Here is a 22,860-nt window from a genome sequence, read left to right as displayed (position 1 = left end):
ACTCCCTCCCCCGGTCCTCAACTCTCCCTTCTCCAGGAAACCCGACTCCCAGTCCCAGCAGGGCAGCACTCACCCCTTCCGGCACTGCCGGGTCCCTACCTAGAGGCCGGGTCCTAACAGAAGCACTTGCGTCCTCACTTCCTCCCTGCAACCCCTTCACGGGTCAAGTCCCTATCGGAGCCCTCACGCTCTCTCTTCCCTCCCCACGCCTCCTGTGGGGCTCGGTCCTAGAGGGGCCTAGGATGTCCCTCCCTTCACCCCACAACTTTTTCGGGGGAACCCTCTTGTTCAACCCCGAAGGGAGACGCCTCTTGTGCTTCACTGGGCCCTGTTCGGGCCTCCACTCGCTTCCCCCTGCTCCCGGCCGGCCCCCTCACGGGAGTCCGGAACCACGGTACTAGGGGTCCCCACTCACTTCGGGGGTCCGAGCTGCCGGCCCCCGTCTCACTCACACTCGCACTTGCACGCCTCCTGTGTCCCGCCGCCGGAGGGGCTTACCGCTCCGACGCTCCGTATTCTCGCCGGCTCCTCCCTTAAGGACATCTCGTCGTCCGGGTGTGGCCAGCAAGTCCCCCGAAGTCCGGAGTGGGTGGCCAGTCCTCTTCATCTTTCGTGGGCATGGCGATCCTGGGCGAGCCCCCAGTTGAAATAAATGGGCCTAGGAGACCTTGTGCTCCAATCAAATAGGCCTTTATTAAGAGATTTCAGCTTAAGGGGTAGGGGGCTCGGGGTTTGCGACGCCACCACTGCTCCCTCGAGCCGGCGAATGGAGGAAGGGCTGCGATCCTGTCGGCCACCGGCAGGGTCGGAAGTCTCCACCTTCTTCGGAACACGTCCGAGACTCCCCGATCGGCTCGCAATCTTAGGGGGTGATTCTCTTCAGGTTTCTTCTAAGTTACAGTGGCTAACCCAAAATGCTTTTATGCCCTCTTTCTTCTACCAGGAACTGCCTCCGACCCATGGGCACCGGTAATTTGTAGTTCTGGGCTCACTTTCTAGGGATGCTTCAGATTTAGTTAATTCCGAAGGTATGGTAATTAATATGCACTCCCTGCTAGGCATCTTGGGAACCCGGAAATCTTCTCGGGGAGCAGCGGCAGGAGTACCCGATGCGAGGGAGAGGATTACAAGGATCTGGGTTTCAGAATACAGGAAGATAAAACAGGTAAGTCATAACTTTAACATTAACCTATCAACTTTAACATTAAACAGGGACAGCTGGTCCAACTCCTGAGATGTATAGAAAACAGATAAGTGTGAGCTAGCATTGGTACAGTATTAAGAACAGTATTTAGTAACCACTTTAACAAACTCCATCCATGACAATGCCCACTGTGGGCGGCGGGAGCGGGTTCCCCCACTCCGAACTCGAGCTCGTCTCCTGGGGGAGCGGCATCTTCCACTTCTGAGCCTGCGCAGCCTGCTGGGCATGCGCAGGCGGTGGGAGCCGCCGGAGGCGGGGCGTTGGTCAATGTTCCGTCAGGCCCCACACCAGCAGGTGGGCAGCCCGCCCCGCTCCGCCCAGCGGGGGCGGTGCCCGCTGCGGCCACGCGGCTCCGATGCTCCCTGGGGCCGTGCCAGACTCCCTTGTGTCGCCCCGCGGTGACGTGACTCCGCGCGCTGTGGCTCTCTCTGCGCCCCACCCCTCCTCTGCGGCAGGGGCGGGGGTGCCGGGTTTGCAGTCCGCGCCGTGTCTGCCGCGGTGACCTCTGCCAGGGCTGCGGTGGACGGCACTGTCGGGCTGCTGGCTAGTTCGGCCCCGCCTTCCCCGCCTTCTGCAGGTGTCGGGGCTGCGGCGCGGCGGGGCCCTGTGGTGTTTACCTTGAGCGCGACTGCTGATGCGGCCGGCGGGAGACCGGTGGGTTCCCGTGGCTGCAGACCCTCCCCGTCGGCTTTGTGGACCCTCCCCGCCTGCCAGGTGACCGTGCGTCCGAGGGACCACGGGCGGTTTTGGCAGGAGGTCCGAGATAAGGCCGAGGAGGTATGCGCATCTGCCTCCTCGCAGCATCTGCAGGATCGCAGAGGAGGCTCCTCTGGCTCTGCTGATGCTGCGGGGGCTGTGGTGTCAAGTGATGTTGCACTGCTCCGCAGTCCAGCGGCTGCCGCTGTCCCTATGGAGCCCACGGGACAGTACATGGCAGGGGCGGCAACCTTGCCAGGGGGTCCCCAGGCTTTCCCTGTGCTCAGAGGTGTTACTCACAACACTCATCAGCCTTTATCGTTTAAGATAGCGAACGAAGTCCCTGATACAGTTGCCTGGCATGGTGTCGGCTCTGCTGAAGTCATGCAGACACTAGTAATGCTTGTCGCTGAGCTGCTGACACCTTCTGACATCCATTATTTGGCACATGCTCTTTTTGATCCTGTGCAGTTTGACGTTTTTGAGACCAAGTGGGCTTGGTTGGCAGCCAGCACAGTGCAGCAGAATGCTACGCTGGGGCCGCAGGATCCCAGGCGTGTGGTTAGCACTGACATGTTGATGGGCACAGGCAATTACACTGATCCTCAGGGACAAGCCAGATATGATCCCCTCATGCTTGACCAGTGCCAGACACTAGGCATGGCAGCAATGTTTCAGACTCTGGAAATGGTTGCTCCCCTGGAGCCGTTTGCGACCATTGTCCAGGGGGTTGAAGAGCCTTTCATGAAATTTGCAGGGAGGCTGACTGCCTCTGTGGAGAGGCAGTCGGCAGATCCTGAGACAAGGGGAGTTGTGACTGTGAACCTTGCAAGGAGCAACAGTAACACAGACTGTAAGAGAGTCATAAAGGCTCTTCCTGGTGAGCCTACTGTCTCACAGATGGCAGAGGCCTGTGCAAACCTCAGCCCCTCGGTTCAAAAGATGGCTGCCTGGGCTACTGTTGTGCAGCCGGTCTGGGCAGTGCTGCAGGGCTGGCAGCAGCAGCAGTGGAATGCTTGGGCCAGCGCCAAACGGGAAGAAAGTGCAGAAGGGCAAACTTCCCATGTTCTTGTGTGGCCGGTGTGGAAGGCCAAACCATATGACAAATGTCTGCAAGGCAACTGTTCATGTTAATGGCCAGGCACTACCAGGCCCGGGAAATGGGAAGCAGAGCGCAAAGGGTAGGCATGCTCAGACACAAGTTCCTCTCCAGACCCCAGAGCCCATGGAGGTTTGCTCAGCCAACTTGCAGCCAGTACCTGAGGCTCAGCAGGTGTGGCTGTCTGCACAGCAGCAACAGTTGCTTTAGAATCTTGTAAAATGCACAAGGTTTCCCTGGATGCCTTTGGTCCCTTGGGTGTGGGCATGAGTGCTCTCCTTATGGGGAGGTCTAGTGCCACCCTTCAGGGCATCATTGTGCATCTGGGCCTCATTGATGCAGACTTCACAGGGAAGTTGTGTGCAATGGTCTCCACACCCACCCCCCCATCACGATTCTGAAGGGGATGCGACTTACTCAACTTGTGCCTTTTAAGTCTTCTGTTCGCAGGACAGCTGACCGGTCACATGGGGCTGGCGGCTTTGGATCCACTGGGCCACCTCAAGTTCACTGGACCACTGTCCTGACCAAATACCATCCCAAGATGCTGTGTACCCTGTCCATCCCTGGTGCGACGCCATCGGAGATCCACCTCCACGGGCTTCTCGACAGCGGCGCTGACGTCACAGTTCTCTTCCTTGCCTCCTGGCCTCTGGATTGGCCCCTGAATCCAGTGGAGATGCCTGTCACGGGACTGGGGGGAACGGCGTGATGTTATGTGAACCAGTGCTCCATGCTGGTCACGAACCCAGAGGGACAGACGGCCTGTGTTAGGCCTCATGTTATTTCTACTCCTGCTAACCTCTGGGGGAGGGATGTTCTCTCTGCGTGGGGTGTGTGCATCAGGACAGGTTTTTGATGGGGGCCACTGTGACAAAGGGCACAGAGTGTTCTACGCCTCCTATACGGTGACTGGTGGACACACCTGTTTGGGTGAACCAGTGGCCCCTCCCTCAAGATAAATTGATCACCCTTCAAAATCTGGTGCAGGAGCAGTTGGACCAGGGTCATCTGGAGCCTTCTACCAGTCCCTGGAACACTCCTGTCTTCTGCATCAAGAAAAAATCTGGGAAATGGAGGTTGTTACAAGACCTCCGAAAAGTCAATGCCATGATGGAAAGCATGGGAACATTGTAGGCGGGCATGCCACCACCTACCATGCTTCCTGCAGATTGGCCGATCTTCATTGTGGATCTGAAGGATTGTTTCTTAAGAATTCCTTTGCATCCCAATGACAGACCAAAATTTGCCTTCTCGGTGCAAGCAATCGACAATGCTGAGCCCGCACAGCGATATCAATGGAAAGTTTTGCCCCAGGGGATGCGAAATTCTCCTGCCATATGCCAATGGTATGTGGCCCGTGCCTTGTCTGGAGTTCACAAGCAGTTTCCTGATGCACGTCTGTATCATTATATGGATGACATTTTGGTGGCTGCGTCCACCCAGGATGAGCTGCTGAGGATTCAGCCTCGGTTGCTTGATGCTTTGCATTCTCATGGGCTGCAGGTGGCTCCAGAAAAGGTTCAACAACAACCTCCTTGGAAGTATTTGGGGGTCAGAATTCTGGAATGGACGATCCGACACCAGGAGGTGCAATTTGTGCATTTGGACACTGAATGATGTCCAGAAATTGATGGGTGTCATCACTTGGTTACATCCATACCTGGGACTAACCGACGCACAACTGTCTTCTGTGTATGATCTGTTGAAAGGAGACTCTGATCTAAAATCACCTCGCACATTGACCCCTGAGGCACGTCAGGTGCTGGAGGAGGTTCAGCGGGCTGTCTCTGCCTGCCAAGTTTATCGCATTGATCTCTCTGTTGATGTCACTGTGTTCGTTACCACTCCAGATTCGCATCCCACAGGTATCATTGGCCAATGGAGTGACAAATGGTCCAATCCCTTGCACATCTTGGAATGGGTTTTCCTGCCCCATCAGCTGCAGAAGACGGCAACAGCATTGGCTGAGTTGATTGCTCACTTCATAATCAAATGTTGGGAACGGTGTTTGCAATTGATGGGTGCGGATCCCACAAAGATCATACTCCTGGTATCCCGGGAGGATTTTGACTGGAGCTTTGCACACAGCGTATCCCTGCGAAGTGCTCTGGAAAACTTTTCAGGGCAGATCACTTATCTGCCCAGCCACAAGCTGGGCACCACTGCAGGTGGTGAAATCCACACAAATTTCTTTGCAGCCCAAAAATAGTCAGCAACCTGTACAAGGACCCACCGTCTTCACTGATGGTACGGGGAAAACAGGAAAGGCCATTGTTACTTGGAAGGATGGATCTGAGTGGCAGGTTCTGGAAGGTCATCAGGATGGGTCAGCCCAATTGTTTGAATTGAGGGCTGCTGTCATGGCATTTGAGAGATTTTCCCAGGAATCTTTCAATTTGGTCACGGATTCTACCTATGTGGCTGACATTGCACAGCGATTGGATCATTCGGTCTTGAAGGAGGTCAGTAATCCTGCCTTGTTTCATTTACTGAAGACCTTGTGGTGTGCCATTCAGGCCCGGGTTCATTAATTTTACGTTTTGCATGTGAGGAGTCATACCATTTTGCCAGGCTTTATAGTGGAAGGTAACGTGAGGACTGACAAGCTGGCTAACCCAGCGTGGGTAGCACCTCACTCAGCCTGATACACTCGTGCAGGCCAAGGCATCACATGGGTTTTTCCATCAGAACACACATACCTGGCAAAAGCAGTTTCAGCTGACACCAACTGAGGCTCGTGACATTGTTGAGTCCTGTGACGACTGCCATGCGTTTGCTTCGTCTTTACTGGCAGGGGTAAACCCCAGAGGCCTTAGGGCCTTGGAGCTTTGGCAGACCGTTGTCACCCAGATTGCTGAGTTTGGCCGGCTCAAGTATGTGCATGTCACTGTGGACACGCTCTCTGCAATGTGGGCTTCTGCTCACACTGGAGAGAAGGCCTGTGATGTCCTTGCCCACTGGAGGTAGGCCTTTGCCATTCTGGGCATACCTTCTGCTGTGAAGACCGACAGTGGTCCTGCTTATGCATCACAGAAGGTGCAGCAGTTCCTGCAGTTGTGGGGTGTGTCACACAAGTTTGGTATCCCTCATTCTCTGACTGGTCAAGTCATTGTAGAACGCACTCATGGTGCTCTGAAGCAGGTTCTTCAAAAACAAAAACGGGGAATGCAGGGTGAAACCCCGCACAGTCGGTTGGAAAAAGAATTGTACACCATCAATGGTCTTACGGTGCCGCAGAACTCAAATAACCCTGTCACTTTGAATCATCATTTCTCGTTGCAGGCTACGGACGAGGCACATCAGCCTCGAGTGAAGGTTCGAGTGCGGAATTTAGTCACCAAACAGTGGGAAAGTCCCTATGACCTTATCGCTTCGGGGCACGGGTATGCTTGTGTGTCCACAGATACTGGGGCACGCTGGGTACCTTCAAAGTGTGTTCGCCCTGACCTGCAAGCGCAGAGACAGAATCTGGCCGACGGGCAAAATGGAAACCGTGACCAACCTGAAAGGCATCAAGTGGGTGAATCGTTGAGTGATGACTCGGATGCAGATGACACGAGTGATCACTCTGATGATTCCTCCATGAATGGACACTGAACCTTGTTCATTTTTTCTTTTCCTTTTTTTTAAACTGAGAAGGGTGAGATGTCGCCCTGATTTTTTAAGATTTTCCAAAGCCTTCTGAGTTTACATTCTTGTAGCAAATTTCTCACACATTTTCTGTAAATAACTTATTGTTTTTGCATTCCTTCATAGAGGAGGAGAAATTTGATGGACTGGTAGTTTGTCAGAGAGGTGGCACTTTCACCCTCCAATCCATTGTCACCTTTGGAAAACTATAAATGCTGGAGTCAGAAAATAAACTTGCTTTTTTACCTTTACAATAGCAATGGCTGGCGTCGTGCTTTCTTGTGTCCTATAGTGACAGTATAGTGATGTAGATTTTGAGAATTGAAAACAGAAGGAGCTTTATGGAAAATATTGATGAATATGTATTAGCATACAGTATATAAGTTTAGCTGGGATTTTGTTTTTGTATGTGAGGCAGGGTGAAAATGCCCTTCCTTGTACCCCGATCAGTTTTGCTTATGCCTTATCAGAACCTTAATCAGACTTAATTAATCACTGCCAAACTTACTTTGTACATGCTTAATTGATTGTATTAATTATATATAAAATTGCTGCTCAATTTAAATTGCTGCTAAATTTTAATTTTTTGGTTTATTAAATTAGACATATAGGACTTCATTCATAACAACAGGTTGTAGGTTTTTTGGTTTTGGCTTGTTGTTATGTAAGTACCTGGGATACTGTGATTTTTTTTTTTTTTTCCCCTGGAGTAATTTCTGGTGTACTTTTCACAACAAAACCCCCAAAAACCACTCTGTGAAGCAAAATGAATACATGTGTAGCAGCATTTGCATCACCTACGTAAGGTCTGCTGCTTGAATGATGTATCAGCTTTTGGGTTTAAAAATGTTTGGAGGGAAAGAAAAATATGTTAAATAAAAAATCTATTTGCCTCCATCAGAGAATGGGTGGATACAGCTGATTAAGATAAAAAGACATGTTGGGCTATCTGTCTAAGCCACAAAAGGAGAATTTATAAACTTGACAATTTCAGATGCTTAGGATTTAGCTGTGTTATAGAGAAGAATATTGAAAGCCATTGGTGATTACAGCATGCTGAAAATTAGCATCTGAAGGTATCAGGAGAAGGCTGAGTTGTCAGCAGTACTGCAGCAAATAAACTTGAAAGGGAGCAAGCTGAAACATGAGGTTGCATTTCACTTCAGGAATTGGGGAGCATATTTATTTTTGACTTCTGGAAACAGTGAATAGAATCAAGAACATTTTATCTAAAATGGTAAAATATTTCTTTACTACATCCACATCCTAAAAATGTATCACTTTTAAATATTTTTGAAATAAACCCCACAAAATTTTATTACAGGGTATTTTTATTTACTTACCTTTAAGAAAAAAAAAAAAACAAAACTCTAAGAAATACATTTGCTCTGTTGTTCACAGATGCAAGTGAGAAATTAGAACTATCATCCCAGTTTATCCAATTTCTTTATTCCCACTCTTTGTACTCAGTACTATGTAAAAGCCATAATTAATGAGACAGAAAGTGTAAGGTCCTTTAAGACAGTTACCTGGCACTGTCTTCAGCCTGCTTCTCTGGGGAGCACTATTTTGTTTATTTGTCTTCTGTTTCAGTCTCTCTGGGACTGATGTCATACTTCCACTATCAGAGGACTTGTGCAGCAGTAAGTCCAGGCTGTGCCATTCCCCTCCTCTCTCTGGTAAGTGCAGTTTAAGATTATGGAGACCCTCCTTGCTCTCTTGCTGTCTGCTCTGAACTGAACATGCACCCTTCAGAACCACAGGTTTTCAGAAGGTAGGTAAGTACCTGGCAGTACCTCTTCTGCCTATTGTGTGACAACCAGAAGTTGCCCATGATTTTATAATTAACTGTTTAACTTCAGCTACAGGAGCCCTCACTTCCAGATGCAGCAGAATGTGTCCGGGTTTGGGAGGGAGAATTTATGAGGATTTGTGTTATTTTACTTGGAGAGGGATGTATTTGCTCCTCCAGACCCCTGTTAAAGAATGGGCTCATTGCGTTTGTCAGGGTTCTGGTAAACCAGCTGAGTTACAAGAGATGAGATCTATTTTTTCATCTGGTCTGTGTTTCCTACCTGGCTTCAAGGCTGTCCTCTGAACACACATGCATATTCATGGCTGTGAGAGAAGGCACAGATTAGATGCCAAGTGGTCTTTCCACAGCTTTACAGTTCAGTCCATAGTTGATCTGAGAAAAATTAATTTGTTCCCATTCTTAATTTGGCTGGCATCAGATGTCCTATAGAAATTCCAAGATGTGTACTTGAATGTGCCACAAAATTAACTGCTGGTTCCTGAGCTCACAGACATCTCTGCAGAGCTAGGCTGTGAGGAATATGGGACTATTGCAATAGGTCTGTCTAATCCCTGTGTGCACTGTGGGATTTAAAAGCATAGGGGCAGCATCTCATCTTGCCCTGGTGAAGGTGATGAACATGCTCACATATCTCAGCCAGAGCATCTCTAATGGCACAAACAAATACAACTTGAAAACAATGTGAATTCACTCTGGCAATCCCTGCAGAGACACTAGCTTTAGGCTGCTGAGATCAAACAGCCTGAAGTATCTGGAATGTTAGTCACCACATTTCACACCTGCTGAAATATTTCGCTGTGTAATCTGCTGGGATCATAAACAGAAATATTAAATTCTTGAAAAAACAGATATAGGAAAATATTTATTTTATGTGAATCATAAACAAATGTAATTCCTTCCAAATCCTAACAACTTCTGAAATCGTTCTCTGAGCAGAAACATCTATGTTATGGACAAGACTCTAAATATAACACAACCTCTGATTTTCTTCCTCCCTTACTCTGCTTTTAGCCTGGTCAACTGTTTCAAGGCTCTGTGCTGAAATTGCCAGTTCTTAGCCATACACTGTAGCTACAATGGGATGTTCAGCTGTGGGTGATCACCTCCAGAAAAGTACTTGATGTATTCAAAAAGCATGGGAGAACACAGGTTTTGGTGGAGGAAGAGTGCAATTGGTGGTTATCCTCAGAGTTGAAATTTTTATGGAAGAGAAAATGCAGTGTTCAATCCATTGTCCCCAAATTATCGCTACAGTCAAACTAAAAATAGTAGAAGAAAAAAAATCCATTTCAGGACCAAGAATACTTTCCTTTGTATAACTAGGTTCTGCAGACTTCATAGTGGGTGTCAGTGTCTCCCTCATTTCCATCTCTCCTCAGAACACACTGTGGAGGATAATCAGTCCTGCTCACTTTGTTATTCATTTTTTGTTATCTCTCCTGGAGATTAAAATTCAACATTATCTATTTAAAGTGTATATATGTGGAGACAGAAGTCTGCTACATTCACTGCGTAGGATATTTTTGCTGAGGTGCAAGGGCATTTGAAACATGTCTGTGGAACAAGATGCTAGTTCTTTTCTGTTAGTATTTAAAATGAGGTCTCCGATTTTGTGTGTTTGGTTCTAGATAACTCTTAGGACTTAGTTGTCAAAGCAGTCAAATTCTTACACTGCCACAGGACACATGGAAACTCTCCATGCTTATTTACACTGGTAGATGCTGATGGCTTTTCTGCTCCTGAACCTGGCATACTGTGAAAAAACAGGCATGGATGACAGTCATGCATACTCATAAAGAGCTTTAACAATGCTGGATGTATGGTTGGACTCAAGAGGAAATGTAGGAAGCAAATCCTTAGGACTCCAACTTGAGTGCAAATGAAGAGCAATACTTGCCTTCTTTAGAGTGCTGCCCTTCATACTTTTTTCAGTTGTGGACCCCTTACAAATTTCCAGTAGGAAAGCAGGCTCTCCCATCCAGTAAATATTAATTGCCTGGTAATAGAATTCCTTTTCTGATCCTAAAATGATACTCAAGTCCCAGAACTAAAACAGTTGCTGTCAAGCCTCCCATTGTGAACAGTGTCACATCTGTCATTCTTCAGGTTACTGAAGGGAACAGGAAACCCCATCTGAAACTGGCTGAAGGCTGTTTCACCTCTCTAAAAGACATCCCCTCCAGGTAATACAAAGTCACTCAATTGTGGTTCCTATTCTCACTTTGACTGTCGCCCTGCAGGAAGTGGCTGCAAGAGAGGAAACCTTAGGCTTGGACTCCTGCTTATTTTAGAGAGGTGATGGTCCTTCGGCAGTGGTGAAATGAAGTTCTTCTCTGGGATAGGGCTGGGGCAACAGTCCTGAAATACAGGGAAAAGTGATAGAGGCCACTATGCTAGCTTTCAAAAGTGATGAGAGAGACTGGGCAGCATGTGGGGAAGGGTTGGAGGAACTCCAGAAATCTTAAATTATTTCTGGTTGTGTTTGGGGTTAAAGTCTGAGGCAGTGATACTGTATATATTGCATACAATTTTTAAAGTAAGTATCTACACAAGGTTCACGTTTGTACTTCTCCTAACTTCTTAGTTAATTTTTAGAACTCCAAAGATTTCAAACAATGTTTATCCTCTGGGCGCCTGGGTGTCTCACCAGACTGATAGTCTGGTGCTTACAAACTTAGAGATGAGATTTTCAAAGTAGCAGGAAGGATTTGAATACCTAGTTTGGTTACTTCAAGACCTACTGGTATTAAAAGACTTATCCTAAGTGTTTAAAGCCAGATACTCATACTATGTTAAATTCCATTATAATGGTAACAGCAGCACTAAGCTTATTGATTAGTATTTTTCTTTTCATAATCAAGACGTAAGAGGTAGGTGATATCCATGCTGAACCTGTATTGATGGCAGAGAGGTGATGGATGGCATTTGTAGGATAGACTCACAGAACCCACAGACCTCCCTGGGTACTTTGTTAGCAGAGTGAGTGATGCCCTTTTTCCTATTAAACCTAAAACGTCCACATTCTATTTTATTTAAAAAAATCTTTCGCAAAGGAGTGAAATTCAAAAGCCAAGCAGCTTAGTTTATTCCGTTGGTTAGAATCTCCGGGAAGAGCACCGTGGATCCATGACAGGGAATGTAGCGACAGGCGCAGGGCGCGCCGCCGCGCACGGCTGGGGCAGCAGCGCCACCTGCGGGCTGACGCGGGGACTGCGTGCGCGCCGCACCTCGGAGCCACGCGTGGCGACTGCGCTGCCGAGCTCTGAGTCATTTAAACACCTGCGGTTTTCCGGCATCTGCTTAGCGGATTATGGAGTGGATTTGGTGATACAGCTTTTGTACATGCTCGTGATATTGTTGTAATACAGTTTTAAAATCGAGCTTGTTACTGAACCTCATTTTGTTCTGCATTTGCTACTGATTAAGAATTCATAAAAGCCTTGTGTGGATATCACCTGCTCACCTCAAAACTTTAAATTAAAAGTCTGTTTATACTGTTGTATATGTTTAACAAATATGTGCGTATTTCACAAGGGTGGTCAAATGAGTGATCTCGTGGAAGAAAACTGTGAGAAAAGCTATTCTTCCCAGGAAACATTTGCAGAAAAAAATATGTCTCCTGATGAGGACTGCTCAATAAGACATAAAAAATTGGTATGTCTTCTCCAGTACTATTTTATTATCAAGATACTTAAAATTGCCTTCAATTTCTTCAGTCATTACAAAAATAAAAAGCTGGAGTCAAGAGGGAAATGTCAGTAACAACAATGGTGAAATGGATCAGGTTTGTAGTGCAGTGATTTAGAGGGCAAAGAGCAATACTAAGTAAGTAGGGAAACATAAGAGTAGTCTTAGAGGAAGGACTATCACCTTATTATTCTTTTGCAACTTAAAATTGCATTATTTATGATCATGAATGGTGATGATGCTGAAAATCTACCCCAGAGTCTAAAGCAGACATGTCTGAATAAGGTACATGAGATTGCCCTGTATGTTTTCAGGAGGGTGCAGCTGAAGATTCACAGCATCAACCACCTTGGAAAAAAGTGCACTCAAGTGCATGGACATTCCTGAATCAGCAGATTGGGCTGAGCCGCCACTGCTTTCCCCTGAGAAACAGTGAAAGTGCTCAATTTTTTGTGGAAAATCACAATGAATTCTGATAGGAATGACACCCTCCAGGGAAGCCAAGAGTTGGCAAGGCAGCTCCATTTACATAATAGGAGAAAAATATAATTTTGTATGTATTTTTGTGTCTTTACATAATGAATGACAAGTGTATGGTCAAAGCTTACAGACATTGTCCAAAGGGAAATTGTTTGACATGATGCTTATATTTGCAGTGACTTTAGAAGTATCTGTCAACATATGTGTACTAAGTGGAATGGTAATACACAGAGATAATATTTTAGCTTCCAAAAGTATTCAGCAGTTTTAGCTAATTGTAAACGTGAATTCCATAAAATTGGCAGAAAAATGCATCCTCCTATTTCTCAGAAAACTGTGCTTCATTAATCTTCTTTGTTTTTGTCTGTGTGTTAGTTTTTTTTTCCTCATACTTCTTGCTTGTTCAAATGTTTCCTTACTGTATTAGTTGCTCCTTCAGACATTTTTCTTGCCCTCAGATTGTTTGACATAGATAGTTTCTAGGCATCTGAGGGAACAGTGAAAATAAGAGTGAATCCATTTGAGATACTTGTAATCATAGTACTTGTTTTTACATTTTAGATTAAGATGAAAAACAAAACACATAATTCTGCCTCTCATATAGCAACTTGCAAACTCCATGCTGCTGTACCAGAGTCATGTGTTCAAAGTCATGATTGTTCCATCTCCAGTCAGGATGCACAGTTGGTAAAAGGAATATTTGATTAATAGTTAGACAAACAAACATTTTAAACAATCAATATGATCTTATAAGTCATCAGGAATATTAATTTTAATGTCACCCAAAAGCCAGTGAGGACACTTGGCTGCTAATAAATACATTTTTTCAATTGTACTAATTAAAAACTTTCTGTTGTTTTTTTATAGCAAAAACTTGAGAAACAATTAAAATGCTTAGCCTTTCAAAATCCAGGACCTCAGGTAGCTGACTTCAATCCTGAAACTAGACAGCAGAAAAAAAAAGCATGCATGTCACAGATGAAACAAAATTTTTTTTATGAGTCCAAGTAAGACCTCTAATTTATTACCTGATTTACTTTAAAAAATGCTAGTAGGCTGTTCACTGAATCTGAATTAAATTAATAAAGGCATTGTTTTTTGCAGAGTGATTTCTTGAAAGCCATTTTGGGAAAACAAGATTTTTCTGTGTGACTTTTAGGGAATTTTGATATAGTATGGCATGCGTTCATTTTCAGTACCAATGGCTGTTGCAATTAGGATATAATGATGGTATTTGTTTTTGCTGTGAGTTTGTTAAAGACTAAATACTTGTACAGATGTTTTCCACATGTGTTTGGTTTAGTGTCTGAATGCGTTGAAGCACTGTCTGAGAATAATTTTTGTTCTCTTTCACAGATTTACAAAGAAGTATGACAAATATGGCAGGCTGCTTTTCAATGACATAGATTTATGTGATTGCCTGGAAATGGACTGCCTGGGTTGCTTCTATCCTTGCCCCAAATGCAACTCAAACAAATGTGGACCAGAATGTCGCTGCAATAGAAAATGGGTTTATGATATGATTGAGACTGAAGCTGGGGATGTGATCAGTGAGCTACCATTTTTTGTCCCTGACTGATAATGTTCTGTTAGTTTTTGTGCCTGAACATTATTCTTTTTTCTTCATGTTTTATTAAAGTAAATCACCACCTGGCAGAGGTGCTTGTGCTTTTTATTGCTGCCTACCTAGTAAACTTTACCATTCCCCATCAAGCAAAAGTCTGTATTTCATTCTTCCTCATTCTTGTGAGCTTTGCTGAGGCACCTAGTCAATCCTTTCTAAATCTTAACTTTCTAAAATTGAAGGTGTCTGAACTATTATGGGAAGATAATTTTCTTACCCTCAGAAGCTGAACTGCATTAGTTGTAATGAGGGTTTTTTGCCAATTTCTCTGCTGGTTCATTTACTCATATGTGTGACATAACTCTTTCTTGTGTGTCAGCTTGTCCAAGAGCCTTCTCATCCTGATGCATTCATTCCTCGTATAGGTGAGGCAGGAGGCATTTGAGATAACACTGTTCTTTGAAACCAGGTCACTACTTTCCATGTTTGTCTGTATATTAAGCAAAGGAGAGTGGAAACAACTCTCTCTCAGCAATTCTTTCTTGTTGCCCAGGTTGAAAAATTGAAACTGAAACAGAAACTTTAAGGAATTTAGAGATTTTAGAGAAGCTAAGACTTTAGTTAGAGATAAGTCTTACTAGAGTTAATTAAAATAAATGAGTAGGCCTTGATGAAGTTAAGAGTTAGTAGTTAACTAATAATTGATTGCTTGTCAACACAATGTTTAGTTAGATGGGTTTGTAATGAAGAATATAGAAACTGACAAATAGCTTTTTAGGAACATAAGACAATTATGGGCCTCCTCTGTTCTGAAACCAATTGAAGACAGGGAATGGGAGTTCTACCAAGAGTTCATTTATCATATTTGCATTGAAAATGTAGAAAGGTCAGAATGAGGAAGACTTCATTCACTTTCTCATTTTGGGGCCCCTCCCCATGAAAGGGACCACCAACCCATTTCAAGGAACAAGCTACGCATGCTTAATAGCTTTTGGAATGATTAGCATACGAAGCGAGGAATGGGAATGGGATGTACTAAATTATGAATATGTATTTGTATTTTGGGTATTCAATTCTTGTGTGGGTAAAAGGACTCTGTAATCATTTGAAAGGTGTGATGTGTATTTGGGAGCTATCCCACACGCTGCCTGGCATCGTAATAAACATACACTTTCTAACTTTAAACTGTTAGAGAGTTTTTGTCCGTCACAGTTGGGTATCAGTACTAGATCAATATCCATATTTCTTTAATAAATCAAAACCAACATGTACAGTCAGCATTATTTTTTTACAGCATGTGGCACATTAAGCATCCACCAGTTATTAATTATACGGCTAAATAGAGTGGATATTTTTCCATCTGGACAGAAAAATCTCTTTAGTTCCAGAAGTTTCCTCTTCATGTAAGACATGACAGATTTTAAATACAATAACCTACACCCAGTCTTCTTATGAGGTAGATATTCTTATGAGGTAGGTATGAGGAGTGAGGTCTCTCTAGATCTTGAAGGCAAGAAGGTTGCAGATGGTTGCAGGCGATTTCCAGGAGCTTGCTGCTAGTGGGGAAATCATTCCTTGGGCGTAGTACTCATTTGTTTTTGAAGAGACTCTCCCAGCTTTGAATGTGACACTACTTTTCTCCCTTACCACCGGCCATTCTCTGTGACAAAGACCATCTGCTCCAAGACAAAGGTATCTTCCAATAAAAGAAACTTGGGAACAGATCCCAAGAATGTCTTAACACCAAAACCTCCTTCTGACTTGCTGCCTTGGAAAGATTTTTTTGTTCCTCTCAGCTAACAACACTTTAAGCTTGTATCATTGCAGGCAGCATGGGCAGCAAGCTGGAGGAGCTGGAAGCCATTGTGCAGTGGGAATGCTGTGACACACCCAACTGGAGTGCTGTGATAGATGGCTGTAAACTTTTCAGAAGGAATGGGTGAGGAAGGAGAGGTGGGGAGGTAGCCATGTAGGTTAGGAAGAGTTTTGGTTGTCTCAAGCTCAATGACTGTGACAATAGGGTTGAATGTTTCTGGGCAAGAATCAGAGGGAAGGACAACAAGGCAGATATCCTGGTAGGAATCCATTGCAGACCACCAAACAGAAGGGAGGAGCAGATCAAATACTCTATAAGCAGTCTCACAATTGCTTGTTCTTCCTCTCTAGGGGAACTTCAGCATTCCAGATGCCTCCTGTCAACACAATATAGCAGAGAGGGAGAACAGTCCAAGAAATTCCTGGAGTATATGTAAGACCATTTTCTGACACAGCAAGTCAGCCAAGGGGAGGCACCTGTTGGACCTGTTCTTTGTGAACAGAAAAGAACTAGAGTGTGATGTGATAATCTGAAGCAATCTTGAGCACAGTGATTATGAAATGATAGAATTTTGAATTCTCAGAGAAAAAAAGGAAGTGGGTCAGCATAACTGCCATCTTGGATTTAGGAAGGTCTGTCAAGGGGCCTGGTTGTCAGAATCCCTTAGGAGGCAGTCCTGAATGGCAACGGAGTCCAGGTTTTTCAGGAAGAAAATCTTCAGGGTGCAGGCTCTCCTCATGTGCCAAAAGACAAGCTGATGTGGAAGAAGGCCACCCTAGCTGAACAGAGAGCTTTGGCTGGAATTCTGGGTAAAAAAGAGAATATATCACTTTTGGAGGAAGGAGAAGGCAACGTGGGAGGACTACAAGGACATTGTGAGGTTATGCAGGGAGACAAAGCCCAGAAATTAATCTGGCTACTGCAGCCAGAAAACATATAAATGTTCTTATGAATACACTAAATGTTTTCATAAATACATAAAGAAGTGTTTGGACAACATTCTCAAGCACATGGTATAGCTCTTGGGATGTCCTGTGCAGGACTAAAAGTCCCTTCTGACTCAGCATATTCTGTGATTAGGTGATCACAAATAAAAGGTGGGCTAAGGAGGATCTCCTTACCTCATAGATGTGGGGAGATGCATTATGACAAAGGATGAGTGTCACGATCTGCTCGTGAGGGGTGTTGTGATGGTTTGTTAACCGATCCCAAAAGTGCAAAAAGGCAAACAGCAGGGGACCATCAGTTTAATCACAACAAATGCACCTTTATTTACGTACCAACAGCAAATGCAATAGAGGGGACAGAAAAAGAAAATAAAGAATAGAGAGAAAAGAGGGGAAGGGGAATTATATCTACCACCACCAAGATGAGGTCCTCAGTGGGCCAGCCACATGGATTCATCATCATCTGTGGGGGTTAACCGAGGTCTTGGTTAACTTAGGGGTCTTTTATAGTCCTCTGCTGAGTGGGGGGAACAGGTAATGGAGAAACGAGACTATTGAAAAGCGGGTACAGACAGTCCATGTTCCGAAGCAGGGCAAGTCAATTTCAGCAGTGAGCAAGACCCATTGTTTTCTTGGTCCAGTGAACACGCCTGCAGGCAACACCTGGCAAACATTTGCTTCAGTCAGGCCAGCCCCTCCCCACCCATGATAGGGGTCTCAGTCTCAGTCCTTGGGAGGGAGGTTCAATCTCCGTCCGTCACGGTGGTTGTGAGGCAGATGACGGATCTTCCATGGGAGATCACCAAAGATACCCCAGAAAGTTCATTTGGCCAAGAGGTGGAAAATTCATGGGTTCAGGTATCACGAACCAGGTGTAAGCGTACAGAGCAAGCTGCTCCTTGCCAAGCCCTGCTCAAAGCGGTGTAGCGTGGCGACACAGCAAACACACCTGCAAACAATCACTTGGCAAGCATCCACCTCAGCTAGGCCAGAACTACAATCGGGGTCTTCAGGATCTTAGTCTCTGCCATTGTGACCATCGTGAGGCAAAATTGAGGGGGACTTCGGACTGTCTCTTACAATGAGGAAAAGGCAGAGGTACTTAGTGCCATCTTTGCCTCTATCTTTAATAGCAAGATAGGTTGTTCTTTGGGTTCCCAGTCTCATGAACTGGAAGACAGGGATGGGGATCAGAATGAAGCCATGACCACTGATCTGTTATGCTGCTTAGACACACCCAAGTCTATGGGACTGGATGGGATCCTCTGGAAGGTACTGAGGGAGCTGTCAGCAAAGCTCACCAAGCCACTTTCTATCATATACCAGCAGTCCAGGATAACTAATGAGGTCCCAGATGACAGAAGGCTAGCAAATATTATGCCAATCTACAAGGAAGGTTGGAAGGAAGATTCAGGGAACTATAGGCCTGTCAGTGTGGCCTCGGTGCTAGAGAGGGTCATGAAGCACATGCCTTCACTTGGCATGTATGGAGCAACCAGGGGATCAGGCACAGCTAGTCTGGGTTTAGGAAAGGCAGGTCCTGCTTGACTAACTTAAGGGTCTTCTTTTGTGAGAGGATGACCCTGCCTAATGGATGAGGAAAAGACTGTGGATGTCTGCAACGTCTACCTGGACTTCAGTAAAGCCTTTGACACTGTTCCCCACGGCATTCTCCTGGAGAAATTGACTGCTCATGGCTTGGACAGGGGCACTCTGCCCTGGGTTAAAAACTGTCTGGATGGCCAGACCCAGAGAGTGTAGGTGAATGGAGCTACGTCCAGCTGGAGGCTGGTCAGCAGTGGTGCTCCCCATAACTCAGTACAGGGGCCAGTTCTGCTAAACAACAGGTTTGAGTTGCTCCCTCAGTTAGTTCAGAGATGACATTAAATTGGATGGGAGGGCTGATTTGCTGGAGGGTAGGAAGGTTCTGCAGAGGGATCTGCAAAGAATGGCTAGAGAGATTGGGTGAGATTCAACAAGGTGAGGTGCTGGGTCCTTGGGCCATAACAACCTCATGCAGTAGTTGGACAAGAGTGGCTGGAGAGCTGCACAAAGGAAAAGAACCAGGGGTGCTGGTCATCAGCAGCTGAACATGAGCCAGTGTGTATGCAGGTGGCCAAAAAGGCCATTGACTGGTGGTGTAGCCACCAGTACCAGGGCAGAGATTGTCCCCCTGTACCAGGCAAAGGTGAGGCCACACCTTGAGTGCTGTGTCCAGTTTTGAATTCCTCACTACAAGATGGGTGTTGACTCAGGAGCATGTTCACAATCTGGAGTGAGTCCAGAGAATGGCAAAGGAGTTGTTGAAGGATCTGGATCTGGAGCACAAGCTCTATTAGGAAAAGCTGAAGAAGCTGGGGGTATTTATCTTGGGGAAAAGGAGGCTCAGGGGAGACCTTATGTCTCTCTACAACTACCTGAAAGGAGATTGTAGACAGGTGAGGGTTAGTCTCTTCTCCTGGGTAACAAGTAAGAGGAATAAGAGGAAATGTTGTCCACTTGCACCAGGGGACTTTTAGATTGGATTTTAGGAAAAATTTCTTGACTGAAAGGGTAGTCAGACATCGGAATAGCCTAGCCCGGGAAGTGGTGGAATCACCGTCCATGAAAGCACTCAAAAGGCATATGGATGTGGCACTTGAAGACATGGTTTAGTAGTTGGACTAAATGATCTTAAAGGTCTTTTCCAACGTAAACAATTCTATGATTCTATAAAAACACTAACTGAAAAAAAATCATAGGAATGTCTTCTATGGTGGTTAAAACACTCTGTTTGGTAATTGGAACTGGTGATGTTCTCTCATGTACTTCATTGGTCCCCAAGTATCCTTTGACTTCTGCCAGGAGTCCAAATAGCCTACATTATATCTGAGCTATATTTCTTAGGGTAGATGTAAATCCTGCTGATGAGTCAGGAGTTAGGGATTGTTTCTTGTTCCAGATATGCCATAGACTCATTCTCGATTTGATGGAACAAGCAGCTCTTCAAGAAGATAAAGCTGATTTAAATTGACAGGAAGATGGTAGCCTTTGTCATAACCTCAAGATCTGAAATGGACAGGTTTGAATTATCATCTAGTTCTTTCTATTTTAAGGCAAAACCCTAAAAAGTTTATCATATGGATTCCTGTGGTAAGACTACATGTTACATTTTTTGAGTAATGTGGTTAATACCAGATTGGTGGAAATCCCATTGTTGAATTCATTTGTGTTACTCTCTGGTTTTTAAATTGGACTGTGACTCAGTTACAGTCATAGCTAAATGCAAAGTCTAAGAGAACTCCTTCACAAACATACTTATTGCAACCTTGGAAATAGAGCACAAAACCTGAAAATAAAAGCAAGGTGAGAGCCAAGATAAATAAATAATAGGGCAGAGGCAGTTCTGCTGTGGTTTGAAAATGACTCTACCATTGCAATGATCCTGCTAACTTTCCCCCAAATTCCAAATGAGCAGTTCAAAGTGCACAAGTATCATTCTAGTAGGACAGATGTACATGGGGAAGAAGAAAACTTGTTATACATATTTTTATATGGATTGTGAAAGTTAGTGGTAGATACAAATAGCAACACAGTGCCCATATCTAATAGTTTTCTTAGGCAATTATATAGTACCACACTGCATGACATTATGGTTTTAAATCCCTACAGAAAAATGGTAGAGAACATTTCGTAGCCTCTTGAGAGATTGGTTATGCTCCAGATTACATCAGATCATCTTACATCATATAAATCAGTCTAAACAGAATATTACTTTCCCTACAGAGTAAGTTTGCTCTAGAAAGCTGATTAAAATAAGGGAAAACAGATCAATGAACTCTTCCTTAAGGTCTTTGTGTCCTTCTTCTCTCTCTTCCCACTTCCTCCCCTCCTCCCCAGATTATGCAGTTTAAACAACTTGTGACTCTGTGAATTTACTTTTCCTGTCTTTTCCTTGTCCATGTGGCTGCTTTGCTCATGGCTGCCAGTGATCCCATTGTGGCTTAAGGAAAGGGAAGAGTATAGATATACACAGATTAAACGACACCCTAAGATACCATCTTTCAATGTCTTGCCTAAAAATTGATTAATATTGTTTAATTTCAAATTATTGTGTCTTCCATGGTATTTCCCTTGATTACAATCATTATCTATTTGGAAGGTGATATTCACCCTGTGCTTTCTTAGATGTTATTACTACAAAAAAGTAAATCTCAGGGAAATGAACAGTGTGTTCCCATATGATTTTTGCATAAAGATGCTTCTTTCCCTTCTAAGCTCCTATGTACTTGGGCATTGTCTTGTTGGAATTGTTTTAATTCCACAGACTACACTGTGCATCTCCTGCCTTTACAAACTTGAAAACTCAGAAAATAAAATTAGACCTATGCACAGTATCTTCTTGTTTGCCTGCATTGCACTGAGTTAGACAACAAGCTAGAAATCTGTCCAATAAAGACACTCTCTATTTTACAATGTGTCTACTTCTCTACATCTAAAGTTGTCACAGCTTAGGAAAAAACCCACAAAAGCTATCCTTTCATATTGTATTGGATACTTACGACTGCTTCTACAACAAAGGCCAATTAAAAGGAAGTATTAATAGAATTATTAGCATGTGGCTCAGAAGAGGCAAAGGCAAGAGCCATTAAATATTATGACTTTTAAGATGTAAAAGTATGCAAAAGACCATGAACATCTGAGGCTTTATCAGATGAGTTAAGAGATGGGAGTTTTGTATTGGGACACAAGGCTGGCTAGCTAGCCAGCTGTAGCAGGACAACCACTCTCGTCTACCTCTATTTCTCTGCTACTAGAAGGGACACACAATGTTGATTTTTCCCTTGCCCAGTATTTGCAAATCCTTCATGCAAAGTTCCCCAGTGAAAAATTTTATAACATAGCACTTCTGAAACACAGACTAGGAGTACAATAGATCATAAAACTACAGGCAGAAAATTGAGATCTTCTTTCCCAAACTACGCTCGCACATTTTTATATAAAAATTAGTGTGGGATTCCTGTCCAAATGGGGACTTAACATTAGGTAACTTAAGTAAACCACAAGGCATTCAGTTTACCTTCAGTACTTTAAAACAATGAGGAACAGTCAGTCCTGGGAAAAGTCAGATCTGTGGTTCCAGAAAGTCTACATATTTCAGTTACAAGACCACTAAACTGCTCCTCTTGGCTTAAAACTAACTTCTGCATATGGCAAAGTGCCATTGAATTCCACTGTATAATTAAAACATAAAAAAAAATAAAAAAAAAAAAAAGGGAAAAGAAAAAAGATATATTTTAAAATTCTTTTCCAGATAATTTCCATTATCCTTTTAAAGACCTCCTATAAGAACACAATTGAACTTTGTCTATATCCATTCATACTATGGTAGAATAGATATTTGACTCACTTTAGGGCAAAAACCAAAAGAGATAGACTAAAGAAATATAGACCAATGCTTTCTGAATGAATATTCAAATATACTTAAATAGGTATTTGCACCAAATGCATTGCAGTTACTACAGTTCCTTTGAGGTGGCATAGCAGGATACAGAGAATAGGGGAGAGCAGTGGATGTTGTCTACCTCAGCTTCAGCAAGGCTTTTGACATTATCTCTCACACCATTCTTGTAGGTAAGCTGAGGAAATGTGGATTAAATGAATGGGCAGTGAGATGGATCAAGAACCAGCTGAATGGCAGAGCTCAGAGGATCATGACCAGCAGAACAGAATCCAGGTGGAGGCCTGTAGGGATCAATACTGGGTACAGTCTTACTCAGCCTGTTTTTCCATGATCTGGATGAAGGGACCAAATGTACCCACAGCAAGTTTGGTGATGAAACAAAACTAGGGGGAATGGCTGATCTACCTGAAGGTTGTGCTGACATTCAGTGCAACCTTGACAGGCTGGAGAGCTGGGCAGGGAGTAACCTTATGAG

The 22,860-nt window shown here is 44.4% G+C and overlaps 2 protein-coding genes across 9 annotated transcripts; both read left to right on the top strand.

Moving 5' to 3' along the window:
- Positions 1-1,980: 1,980 nt before the first annotated feature.
- On the top strand, positions 1,981-6,888 carry LOC128822096 (endogenous retrovirus group K member 9 Gag polyprotein-like). 8 transcript variants are annotated; one of them, XM_054003660.1, is made up of 3 exons: positions 1,981-6,143; positions 6,285-6,317; positions 6,406-6,888. In XM_054003660.1, the coding sequence occupies exon 1, from the start codon at positions 2,114-2,116 to the stop codon at positions 3,032-3,034; it is 921 nt and encodes a 306-aa protein (XP_053859635.1). In that variant the 5' UTR covers positions 1,981-2,113; the 3' UTR covers positions 3,035-6,143; positions 6,285-6,317; positions 6,406-6,888. The 8 variants fall into 8 exon arrangements, with proteins under 8 accessions (XP_053859635.1, XP_053859634.1, XP_053859631.1 ...); XM_054003659.1 differs by having other exon boundaries at positions 1,981-6,189; XM_054003656.1 differs by having other exon boundaries at positions 1,981-6,193.
- A 3,684-nt stretch (positions 6,889-10,572) lies between these two features.
- ARL14EPL (ADP ribosylation factor like GTPase 14 effector protein like) lies at positions 10,573-14,271 on the top strand. Its single transcript, XM_054003661.1, has 4 exons — positions 10,573-10,631; positions 11,983-12,102; positions 13,483-13,622; positions 13,972-14,271. The coding sequence occupies exons 2-4, from the start codon at positions 11,992-11,994 to the stop codon at positions 14,192-14,194; spliced, it is 474 nt and encodes a 157-aa protein (XP_053859636.1). The 5' UTR covers positions 10,573-10,631; positions 11,983-11,991; the 3' UTR covers positions 14,195-14,271.
- The last annotated feature ends 8,589 nt before the right edge of the window (positions 14,272-22,860 follow it).

The sequence above is a fragment of the Vidua macroura genome, chromosome Z (genome assembly GCF_024509145.1).
Source record: "Vidua macroura isolate BioBank_ID:100142 chromosome Z, ASM2450914v1, whole genome shotgun sequence".
NCBI lineage: Eukaryota > Metazoa > Chordata > Aves > Passeriformes > Viduidae > Vidua > Vidua macroura.
This window is presented reverse-complemented; position numbering and strand designations above follow the sequence as displayed.